We start from the raw sequence: 12,699 nt of genomic DNA on the forward strand, positions 1-12,699 counted from the left end.
TAGGCAGTTTGAGGGAAATCACCAGAGCTGGATCTTTAAATCATTTTAGTGGTGGGCCAGATCGGGGTGAGCCAACTTTCAACCAATGAGAGCAAAGCATTTATATTAAATCTTGAGTTAATATCAACATATCTTGGTTGGGTCGTGTAAACCTTTAGTTTCCAAACGTTTCCATTAATAATCTTAATCAACAAATGGGGTAATTTTGTTTATCTTAAATTTGTAAACATATGTCTTTCTTCCATTTTCTTCATATCCCTTAAAATGCATACTTTTAAGTTATTATATTGAAGTAAAGACACTAATTGGAAAAAAGCTTTTCTTTTGATGAAATGGAAATAATGTTGCAAATTTTTGAGTTAATTGCTTTTTTATGTTACTTTTATTAAGTGAGAGGGTTATTTTCAGGGAATTAGAGATACAAAAATGAACGAAAATTTATATTCCTCCAAATCATGACAAATAAATTTGGCTTTTCATGGATTAAACCATAGAAAAATGCATGTCCTCCAAATTTGTTTAAGCCACTAAAAAAAAGTGCTTCAAGAAAGATTTTTTATTACGCATTAAAATATCATTTCCTTTGCTGGTTGATTTGAAAAAGTACATTTTATATATTCATTTTTTTTTTGGGGGGGGGGGGGTAGGAGACAATCGTTATAATCTAAATATTTTTAATCCACATTTTTAGCATAGCATTTGATAAAGGCCAATTTAGAATATTTTATTATTTTAGTTATTTGCTATTTAACAAGGATGACAACATCCATAAAAGCGAAGCACTAAAACGGTAGGACAAACGGACATTAACACTTGTATATTGTCAGAACTGAATTAGCAGAATATTAATGCATCAGTACAAACAATATTTTAAGAAAATTTGTTGCAAAACTTCATGATACTGTTTAAGGACATACTTACATTTTTGGGACTTGTTTATAGAGATGCTTCGCTTATAACATTGTACCTTGCTGTAATAGGAATCAGTTTTAAAAAAATCAGAAGAATCGGATTATTTTAACATACAAAAATTTGTTGTCAAAAAAGTTAAAAATCGACATGTTTAAAATGAACATACGGACGTTCTGGTATCGATTATAGAGTTGATTCGCTGTCTAAATTGTACCTTACTACTTCAGGAATCATCATACAAAGTTTGGAATCGATAGGACAATTCTAACAAGCCTAAATTAATGAAAAAAGCTATCCGTTTCGGACGTACGGACGGACGGACCAACCCTAATTATAAAAAAAGCTTCACTTTTAAAAAGTGCGTAATGAAAGATTATTTATCACGCATTAAAATATCCTTTCCCTTGCTGGTTGATTTAAGAAAGTACATTTTATATATCCATATTTTTCTTTGGGGGAGGGGGGGGGGGGTAGATATACCACACTTTTCTGGGATCTTGCCAGATCAAGTATCAACTGTGGGGAATACCAAAGGATGACTCCATGCAAAATTTGAGCCGGATCCGGCCAAAACCGGCCGGGATTTTTATAAAAAAACGTTTTTTTCCGGTTTTTAGGGGGTATCTGTAAATCAAGATCCCTCCTGGGTACGCCCCAATGATGATTTTTGCTTTAAGGTCTGATCTGAATTCCTCAATACTGGATATGACCCCTAGAGTTGAAAAAATGGTTAAAATCCGGTCTTTTGACCGGTTTCTGGCCATTTCCGGCCCCCCAAAATTTTTTTTTAAATCAAAATTTCATCTAAAATTAAAAAAAAATGCTTTAAATTACATTTTTCATTAATAATTTTTCAAAAACCAAAAACCTTGGGTAATGAAGATAATTCTAGCAACTTAAAATGTGAAAAAAGGTTGAAAATTGACAAACTTGTGTCAATTTGAAAAATGTTGGTAAATCTTAAAAATTTGACGGATTTATACATACATTAGAATTTAGGTTGACTATGGTCTTTAAGACACGCCATATCCAATAAAATTGCAATGAGAAGGTCTAAATGTTTTTCTGAACCAAAATTCTACATACCCTGGCGGTTCCAGGGATATATCATTAAGGCCGTACGGCTGGCCAGAAAGCTTTTAACAGGTGGCCGACTAAAAGCCGGATTTGATAGTTATCAACCGTAAAAAGTAGCGATTTTCGTTTTTTTGGCCAAAACTCATGCAGGAAGTTGTTTTTTGGGATTGACACACAAAAGCAAGTTTGTACAACTTTTTGGGGCAGACTTTTTTTTACATACGCATTATCTGCCACGGGTGAACCGTTTGGCCGATACGTGCCGCCAAAGGCACGATTTTTGACGATTTTTCAAAAAATCTTGTTTTTTGCCCCTTTAGGGGATGACGGAGCCGATTTAGCAACTTAGGACACTTCTTCATTAATGTTCAACTTTTTGAGGCGGACATTTCTTTACTTATGTATCATTCACCTCTGGCGGACCGTTTGGCTGTTATTCGTCGCCGAAATCGCAATTTTTGTCGATTTTGCCATTCATGAGGTTTTAACGACCATTTTTGAGGGGAAGGAGTCATCCAATCAAGATAGCTCTGAAATACTTTTCATTTGCAAATAAATTGGCTACATTTCATGTGAAGTAAATTTTTTGTGCGTTCAACCGTTTTTGTTCCAGTTGAAATTTTAAAAAAAGGAAAACAATTACTAATTACACCAACCCCATGAAATGTATTTCCCCCCCACAAGAAACAAGTTTGAGTGAAATAATTTTTTAAGACGCAGGCTCCAAATTATCTTATTATTGATTATAACACTATAATTATGAATTATATTATCTTACCATATTTATGCATAATAATTATGATTATCTTATTATTATTATTCAGTTATAGTATTATAAGTATTAATTATCATATAATATAACCTATTACAAATCAATCAATAAATTATATTACATAACCTTTTTTAAATCTATCAATAATAACTCATATTAATTATCATTATCTTTTTATTACTTATTATTTATGATTTTATCATTATTAATTATATAAAATATCCTATTACTAATTGATCAATACTTATTCATATTGTTATAATTTTTTTTTTATAATGAGGTAACTATCACCATTTCTAAATTACTTTATTTGATTATCAATTGAACTACCTAACCTAATACATATATTATAGTAATTTGTATTACTTTTTAGTTTATAAATAATTGCTAGAGATGAATAATAAGTATTCAGATTTACAAAGTAATAATCATTAGAGATTAATCAGATAATTAAGAGATAAATTAAAAATTACCAAGTAGTAAATATCAGTGATTGAAATGTGCAATTAATTATCAAAATTATGATGTACTAACAATTAGTGTTTAATTAGTTTTAAAATTACAAGAAAAAAATAATTATAATTAAAAAGTAATAATTTTTAAATTTCAACTGGAACAAAAACGGTTGGACGCACAAAAAAATTTACTTCACATGAATTTAATTTGCAAATGAAAAGTATTTTAGAGTTATATTGATTGGATGACTCCTTCCCCTCAAAAATGGTCGTTAAAACCTCGTGAACGGCAAAATCGCCGAAAATCGCGATTTTGGCGGCAAATAACGGCCAAACAGTTCACTGTGGCGGATAATGCGTAAGTAAAGAAATGTCCGCCCCAAAAAGTTGTACAAACTTGCTTTTGTGTGTCAATCCCAAAAAACAACTTCCTGCATGAGTTTTGGCCAAAAAAACGAAAATCGCTACTTTTTACGGTTGATAACTATCAAATCCGGCTTTTAGTCGGCCACCTGTTAAAAGCTTTCTGGCCAGCCGTACGGCCTTAATGATATATCCCTAGAACCGCAAGGGTATGTAGAATTTTGGTTCAGAAAAACATTTAGACCTTCTCATTGCAATTTTATTGTATATGGCGTGTCTTAAAGACCATAGTCAACCTAAATTCTAATGTATGTATAAATCCGCCAAATTTTTAAGATTTACCAACATTTTTCAAATTGACACAAGTTTGTCAATTTTCAACCTTTTTTCACATTTTAAGTTGCTAGAATTATCTTCATTACCCAAGGTTTTTGGTTTTTGAAAAATTATTAATGAAAAATGTAATTTAAAGCATTTTTTTTTAAATTTTAGATGAAATTTTGATTTTTAAAATTTTTTTTTTGGGCCGGAAATGGCCAGAAACCGGTCAAAAGACCGGATTTTAACCATTTTTTCAACTCTAGGGGTCATATCCAGTGTTGAGGAATTCAGATCAGACCTTAAAGCAAAAATCATCATTGGGGCGTACCCAGGAGGGGGCTTGATTTACAGATACCCCCTAAAAACCGGAAAAAAACCAAGGAGTCATCCTTTGGTATTCCCCACAGTTGATACTTAATCTGGCAAGATCCCAGAAAAGTGTGGTATATCTAGGGGGGGGAGGTAGGGGACAATCGTTATGATCTAAATATTTTTAATCCACATTTTTAGCATAGCATTTGATAAAGGTCAATTTAGAATATCTACTATTATTTTGATTATTTGCTATTTAAAAAGCTAGATTCTAAATGCCTTTTTAGGGAATGCATACAAATTTCAATCAAATACAAAGGGCTGGGAAAAAAAATTTGATTAGAAATTAATATTAATTAGCGGGTGTTCATCATTTAACAGCCTTTTCTAACCTTCCTCACACTTTTCAAACTAGCTCTTAAACCACATATAAATAGCACAAAAATGATACTCATACCTTTTAAAATAGAGCTTATATATATGAATAATACATAAATATTAGTGAATTTTTTCTAGTAAAAGTTAAAGATGAAAGATGTATGTGTGTGTAATTATACCTATCAGACAATCAGACAAAATGAATGGGCCGTTTAATTTGCTTAATTAAGGCTATTAAGCCAAGTAATTTACACATTATGTGTCTTTATTTTTAGTAGCGTGGCAACTATATAATATATATTTAATGATATGTCCATACGTCGCCAATTTGATGATACATTTTCCAGTATGGCTTTGAGTTTTCACTAGATGAAAACCTGTTTCGAGCTACCCTAAAAAATCATAAACCTTATCTTATTGTAGGGAATTTTTCAAGATTAATGAAATTGAAATCATAAGATTAGTCCCTGTTTTGTTGGTGCAAGCCTTAGGCCCATCGGAACCCCCCAAAAACTGGTATTTCTCTTATTGTTTACATTAGAAAGCAATCTGATAGCCTAAAACCATCCCAAGATATAAATATAACAATAAAACAGCTTAAAACTATCCTGGGAGATTTTTATCGGATAAAAATTTTTAAAAATCTTAAGCTACCGATACAAAAACCTCACTACTTTACACAAAGATTATAACATTACATTTCAGTGAATATGAGTGGTGAAGGAACTGTGTTTAATTTCTCCCTCAAGAGTCCTCTGTCATTGGAACTACATAAAAAGTAAGTTGTAGAAAAGCTGAGATGGGTTTTTATAAGTGAATGCCGCGCTTTTTCATTATCATTATTATGAACATTGCCCCGTAGGAACTAAACAAAGTATACAACTAGTTATTTAATTATTTTGCTTTTGTTGGTACGACTTTCATAGAAGAAAAACAAATTATCTTTAATTCATTTTTGCTGCATATTAATTAATGCATCTTTTTAGAGCTGTATTAGTCATTATACGAATGGCTAAAATAATAATCTTAAAATTTTGAATTCTTAAGTTGTATACTCTGTTGAAATCATACAGGGCATTTTCATAATAATGATTGATTGAACTAAGACGATATGTATAAAAAATGTCTAAAAAATGCGGCATTCCCTTTTGAAACCTCATCTTTGCTCTTCAGATATATTGTATTGGATTAGAGGTAACCTATTGACATATTGTTTAAATCAGCCAATAGGAGAATAGTGAAAACATCTCATTGGTTGAAACATTTTACAGGTTTTGGTACAATAGGGCATACTTTTTGAAAGCAAAGCTTTTCTATAATTAGGGTCGGTCTGTCCGTCCGTCACAGAGAGTTAGCTCTTTTCGTTAATTTAAACAGGTTAGAATTGTCCTATCGATTCCAAACTTTGCATGATGACTCCTTTAGTAGTTTACAATTTAGAAAGCGTAGCAACTCTATAATCAATACCAGAATGTCCGTACGTCCATTTCAAACATTTCGAATTTAAACTTTTTTGACAACAAATTTTTGTATGTTAAAATTATTCGATTCTTCTGATTTTTTGAAACTGATTCCTATTACAACAAGGTACAATGTTATAAGCGAAGCATCTCTTTAAACAAGTCCCAAAATTGTAAGTATGTCCTTAAACAGTATCATCTATTTATGCAATTTTGCAACAAATTTACTTACAATATTGTTTGTACTAATTAATATTCTGCTAATTCAGTTCTGACAATCTAAAAGTATTAATGTTCGCTTGTCCTTACATTTCAAACCTTTTCTTTTATAGATGTTGTTATCCTTTTTTCATTTCGTTCGCATTTAAGTCAGCAATAAATCTAAGGATAAAGATTTTCTAAATTATTTCTTTTAAAAATGTCTTCCCTCGTATAATGTGAATCATATGAAAAACCACATAATAAGTTATTTATGAATAGTTGAATTTCTAAGGACAAAATTAATTTTCGAAAATTTTGTCGCTTGTATCTTGTATCCTATAATATAAAGTAGTAACCGTTTTTTGTCTGTCTCGAAGGATCTCGCTAACTGCTTTACCGATATTGTTCTCCATTACAGTGAAGCTTCTTATAACTCTTGGGAAGGTTTTAAACTATTTTTGGGGAGGGTGTCTTCACCCCCCTCCTCCCCCAAAAAAAGTTTTATTGCTCTTTTGAAACTTAAATTTAAAATGGGATGAGGTCGACTTTTTTCCGTACTACCTTAAGTGCCCCTAGAGGCTTCTAGGGGCGTAGACTCTAGTAAATAAAAAAATTAACAAAATTGTCTGCTAAATATCCCTTTTTAAGTTTGACGTAAAATGGAGTCAGATGGACCATCTAGTTATATTATGTCTATTTGTACTGGCCAATCTATAAGTCACAACAAAATGATTGTCATAGTTGATGGTGGAATACCTTGTTACACAAACAGGCGCAATGAAAAGATATTTAAAAACTTTGTTTATTTTCTAAAAAAAGAACTGCTCATATTAAATGTTGTTATCCTTTACCTTATATGAAAACTAGCGGCTTCGCCCCTAGCCTCTAGGGGCTTTGCCCTAAGAGGTGATAAAAAAAATTAAGGCGAAATTCGTTAAAGGACCAAGGAAATCTTAAGCAAAAAAAAAATGGGGGGGGGGAGATTTTTTTTGGTTTTTTTTGGGTTGGGGGTGTCCCACCCCCCAAGAAAATAGCTTAAAACCACCACAGGACCAATAGGTATATACCCTGAAGAGTAGAATCCGATCGGTTCAGTGGTTACTGAGATCTTAAGGGACAGACAGACAGACGGACAGACGGACAGACAGACATCGTTCTACTTTGTATTATAGATAACAGGATAAATTAACTAAAGTATATTTAAGAACATTGATTATATTTTTTGCTTTTTTATATGTGTTGTCATCCTTATCATATTTAGACTGATGAAAATCAATACTGTAAAATTGGAAAACAAGGACGTTCATGTTACATTGGCATCTGGCACTGTGGAACATGTTTATGTTAACCTAGAGAAAATTCAACCCCCAAACAAGTAAAGTTTTAATAGAAAAGGCCATCTGAGGCTCGGCAACCGCCCGTCTGTCACCGCTAAGTCCAAAGGTTTGAAGGGGACATACGCAAAACTGCCGAGACCTTCAATGTCACTCTATATCCTTACATAAAAGTAACAGGTTGTTTGTTTGTCTATGAGATGTCACTAAACGCTGAACCAACAAATTAAAGGGAGGCACCATCCCCCCCCCCCCCAAAAAAAAAAAAATTTCCACCCCCCACAAATTTTTTTTAAAATTTTTTTTAAAAATCTAAAATAAGATATTGGGTTATCAAATTCAATTCCCTTTTCCTCAAGTGCCCCTAGAGGCCTCTAGGGGCGTAGCCGCTAGTATAAGATAAGGGGGGTATCAGTGCTAAACATCTTTTAATCTAGCTCTTTATCTAAATACCTGTCTATCCCAATCTCATTTAACTAACTATTTTTTTAAAAAACTCACGAAATAATTTCTAATAATAAAATCTGAATGGGACCGACAGGTGGATAGAATTGCCAAATTATTTCTAAAATTCCTCCGACAAATTTTAAAGTATTAAATGTACTACTTTGAATTGTATTAACTGTTAATATTAGTTTTTACATTTAGTTAAAATGCAAGAAGAAAATTTATTCAAATCATGGAAAGAAAACTAAGTAGCAGGTCTCATCGTATTTTCACAATAGCTTTTCCATATTTCTAGCCCTTGCGGGTAGCTCTAACCCTGCAGGGACAATTTCCTAACCCTGAGGGGTAATCATTAACATTTACCTAACTTGACCTAAAAAAACCTATCAAAAGCTACTGTGAAAATACGAAGAAATCCGCTACTTCGTTTTCTTTCCATAATATTCCAACGTTTTTCAGGTTGGTGATGATTTTATCCTTTGGTCTTGGCTTCCTGGGGATAGGTGGCTCTGTTTCAGTAAGTATTTGTTCTCAGTTATTCTAGTGCTTCCCCAGGACTTTAACTAGGACGTAAGGACCTTAAAGTTTTTTTCTTAAAGGGAGGAAAGGGGTTAAAAACAGGTTTTAAAATATTTTTTTTTGCCTGGGGAAATCTGATTAACTTCTAAAAACTTTTTTTCGGTGTGGTAGAGATAAACACCCATTTACCCCTCACTTAGAAATCATTAACCCCATTTTTAATTTTTGGATCTACTGCAGTTTACGGTAAAATATTGCTGGTAACGAATATTGCCAAAAATCTATGAATTTAAAAGGCTGCTAGCTGCCAAACGGCTAAACGTATAGATCATGCCCGCACACTGTTTTAAGCGGCATAAGAAGGCGTACAAAAAATCTGGTATAGCCATAAATCAATAATGCATAATTATCTCGCAGTGCAGAGAAATGCGCGAAAAAGGCCTATTTTACGCGTTTTTTCTTCAGTGAAGCTTTCCATGTGCATCATTGGATCTTGGCTATTCCAGATTATTTGTAGGCCTTCTTATACCGCTTAACATGGTGTGCGGGTATGATCTGTACGTTCAGCCGTTTGGCAGCTAGCACCCTTTAAAATTCATAGATTTTTGGCAATATTCGTTACCAGCAATATTTTACCGTGAACTGTAGTAGATCCTAATTTTTGTGTGACAAACCTTACTTAAAACTATATGTTAAACAGCCAAATTTTGTCAACCAAGACTGGGATAAAATAATGGGTGCACAAACATAATTAGTATTTTTTTTCTTCTAGAAAATATTTTCTTTTTGCAGGTTATGATTTATCTTGGAACCCGAATGGTTGGTTCACCTTCAAGATCAGAGGATTCAAATCATCTTCTGGAGGCTCAGGTAAAATATTTATAGCACACTTGAACTAAGCTTAAAAGAATTATTTTGTTGTTGTGTTGGCTATGGTGATAATAGAGATTAGAATGGGTAATGAACATAAACCTGTTAACATCCATTATTATATTCAGATGAATGATAAAAAAAATTATAAGAGTGATGGCTTCCTAAACCTATTACTAACCATGATTATATTCAGATAAATGATGATGAATGTGATGAAAGTGACCTCTTCCTTGATCCTGATCATACTGAACCTGATATTAACCATGATTATATTCAGATGGATGAAGAGGAAGATGATGAAAGTGATGTCTTCCTTGGTCCTGCTCAACCCAAACCAGTTCCTCAGATATCAATTATAAGTCAGGTACACTTTGGAAGATCTTTATTGCAAGCCCCAAACCTTTAGCTATTTTTTTGTCATTCAAACTGTGAATTTGACAGCCACATTGAATTTCATGGGTGTGAAAATGACGATAAAACTGACAGCAGTAAAGGTGTAATTTTGACAGTGGATAAAAAAAAATTGCCTAAAATACAGCAAAAGCGCGAAATTGATGAAAGAATACCCACTTTTGTCAAAAACACAGTGATTGTATTTTTGCTAAAGGTAGAAGTGGCAGCACCACATAGCTAATTATGTAAAGGTAGGTTCTGATTTTTATATTAATGATTGATTTCCCAATTCCTAATTGATATAAACAAGATTAAGTGTTCAGTATATATAGGTAATTTCCCTATTAATAATTATCAAATTATTCCTAATAACATTTTGGACATTTTAATTAACTTAATAACATGATGATGTTTTTCTTAATTGATATATTGGAAAGTCATGATTATCTCATCACTTTCCTAACTGTATCACATATCCTTATACTAAAGTAACAGGATGTTTGTCTGTGTGTCTGTACCGAAGGATCTCGCTAACCGCTGAACCGATCGGGTTCTCCTTAACAGGGTATCTTCTCATAGGTCCCGTGAAGGTTTAAACTATTTTCTTGGGGGTGGGACACCCCCAACCCCCCAAAAAATGAAAGATACCCCCCCCCAAAAAAATTTAAAAATTTCTTTTTTCACTAAAATTAAAAATCATGGTGGGAGGGCATCCCCCCCCCAAAAAAAAAAATTTATTTCACCCCCCAAAATATTTTTTTTTACTTTTTCTTTTAAAATCTAAAATAAGAAATTGGGTTATCAAATTCGACTCCCCCCTCCTCAAGTGCCCCAAGAGGCCTCTAGGGGTTGTAGCCGCTAGTATCCTTATAGTGTAGCTTCACTTCTTAAACACTTTTTGTTTAGTAGCGAAGCTACTTTATAAATAACTTTGTTTGTCCGTCATTCAGTCAATCCTTGATTTCATGAGAAAATGTGATCTCCTCGACTGCTATTGAAGAAAGTCTAGACAACTAAAAGTTTTAGAGTTGGGTCAAAAACTCAACATCTGCTTTATAACATCTTTGTCCGTCAGTCCATTACATGATTTTTTCTTGTACTTATGGATGTTGTCAACCTTGTTTTATTTTAGAGAGGATATGAGAGGAAAGAGAATGGAAAGTCGTCAAACCAAGGAGAAACAGATTACTGTGCAGAGCCTGTGTTTACCATAGTCCAGCCACCACACACACCACCTGTAGTAACTGGTACGCCACCTGTAGTGTCTGGTACACAAGCTGATGTAGTAATGTCTGGTGTACTACACAGTACAAAAAGTACAAATTTGTCAGTGCAAAGACATTGAATATAATTATTAATTTTTGTTAATATTAAATTTTTTTTAAAGTCAAGCTTCTTTTCATGTTATTTAATTTTTTTGGTGCATAATCATATATGTAACAAGGATGACAACATCCATAAAAGCGAAGCTCTGAAGTGGAAGGACAAACGAACATTAACACTTATAGATTGTCAGAACTGAATTAGCAGAATATTAATGCAACAGTACAAACAATATTGTAAGTAAATTTGTTGCAAAACTGCATAAATAGATGATACTGTTTAGGGACATACTTACATTTTTGGGACTTGTTTATAGAAATGCTTTGCTTATAACATTGTACCTTGTTGTAATAGGAATCAGTTTTCAAAAAATCAGAAGAATCGAATTATTTTAACATACAAAAATTTGTTGTCAAAAAAGTTAAAAATCGACATGTTTCAAATGGACGTACGGACATTTTGGTATTGATTATAGAGTTGCTACGCTTTCTAAATCGTACCTAACTACTACAGGAATCATCATGCAAAGTTTGGAATCGATAGGACAATTCTAACCTGTTTAAATTAACGAAAAGAGCTAACCCGTTGTGACGGACGTACGGACGGACCGACCCTAATTATAGAAAAGCTTCGCTTTTAATAAAATTGTAAAAAATAAGAAGCAGCGTATTGTGCCTAATGTAAATGAAGTCATACAATACAAATGACCAATGATAGGCCAGATTGCATTGTTATTGACCAATGGTAAAATGTATATTGGCGTATCATTGGTCATTTGTATTGTATGACGTCATTTTTTATTAGGCACTATAAGCTGTTTCATATAAAACAACAATAGCATTTTAAAGAGAAGTCGCCTTTTAAATAAATTAAGTTTTAAAAAAGTCGTATGGGGGTATTTTCTTTTTTTAATACACGTTTGTTTGTTCATATTATTATACAGAACATATATATTTCTCTAATGTAATTCAATAGAATACCTTTTTCATCTAAAACAAAATTATTAATATTGTAAAAATTTTATTGTAAATAGTAAAGTATTATATCTATTTTAATAATCGAATGTATAATGTATCAAATATAAACAAAAATGCACAGTAAAAAAATATGTTTGCTAATTTTGGACAGAAAAGTTTTCTATACTTGGGGTCTGTACGTTGATGTTTAGCTTATAATTTCTAGCATATTTGCTTGTATAAAGCCTCAACTTCCTTGTTAGAAGTCTCCGTACATGACTTGATTATAGGGTTGCTTCGCTTATAATATTATACTTTGTTGTCCCAGGAATCAATATACAAAAAATCAGATCAAGTGGATAATTGGATTACAAAAAATTTGTTGTTAAAAAAGTAGAAAAATCAACATGTTTAAAATGGACGTACATACATTCTGGTAATTATTAGAGTTGCTACGCTTTCTAAATCGTACCTAACTATTCCTTACATGACTCTATGGCGAAAACGTTATTTTCTTTGCTGATATTTAAGATAGACACTTGAATATTTTTGTGATGATTCTAGTATACAATTTACTTGGTCCGTCAATCAAGCTTAAGAAAT

The 12,699-nt window shown here is 32.5% G+C and overlaps 1 protein-coding gene across 1 annotated transcript in view; it reads left to right on the top strand.

The window, feature by feature from the left end:
* Window positions 1-11,217, top strand: part of LOC145335290 (uncharacterized) — a 31,334-nt gene extending 20,117 nt beyond the window's left edge. Inside the window, exons 6-11 of the mRNA XM_080181027.1 lie at window positions 5,296-5,368; window positions 7,513-7,626; window positions 8,492-8,549; window positions 9,344-9,421; window positions 9,702-9,788; window positions 10,950-11,217. Coding sequence (XP_080037153.1) covers window positions 5,296-5,368; window positions 7,513-7,626; window positions 8,492-8,549; window positions 9,344-9,421; window positions 9,702-9,788; window positions 10,950-11,162 — 623 coding nt within the window. The 3' untranslated portion in view covers window positions 11,163-11,217. The remainder of the gene's footprint in view (window positions 1-5,295; window positions 5,369-7,512; window positions 7,627-8,491; window positions 8,550-9,343; window positions 9,422-9,701; window positions 9,789-10,949) is intronic.
* Window positions 11,218-12,699: the final 1,482 nt, after the last annotated feature.

Source organism: Acartia tonsa, chromosome 13 (genome assembly GCF_053477335.1).
Source record: "Acartia tonsa isolate MP-2025a chromosome 13, ASM5347733v1, whole genome shotgun sequence".
Classification (NCBI taxonomy): Eukaryota; Metazoa; Arthropoda; class Copepoda; order Calanoida; family Acartiidae; genus Acartia; species Acartia tonsa.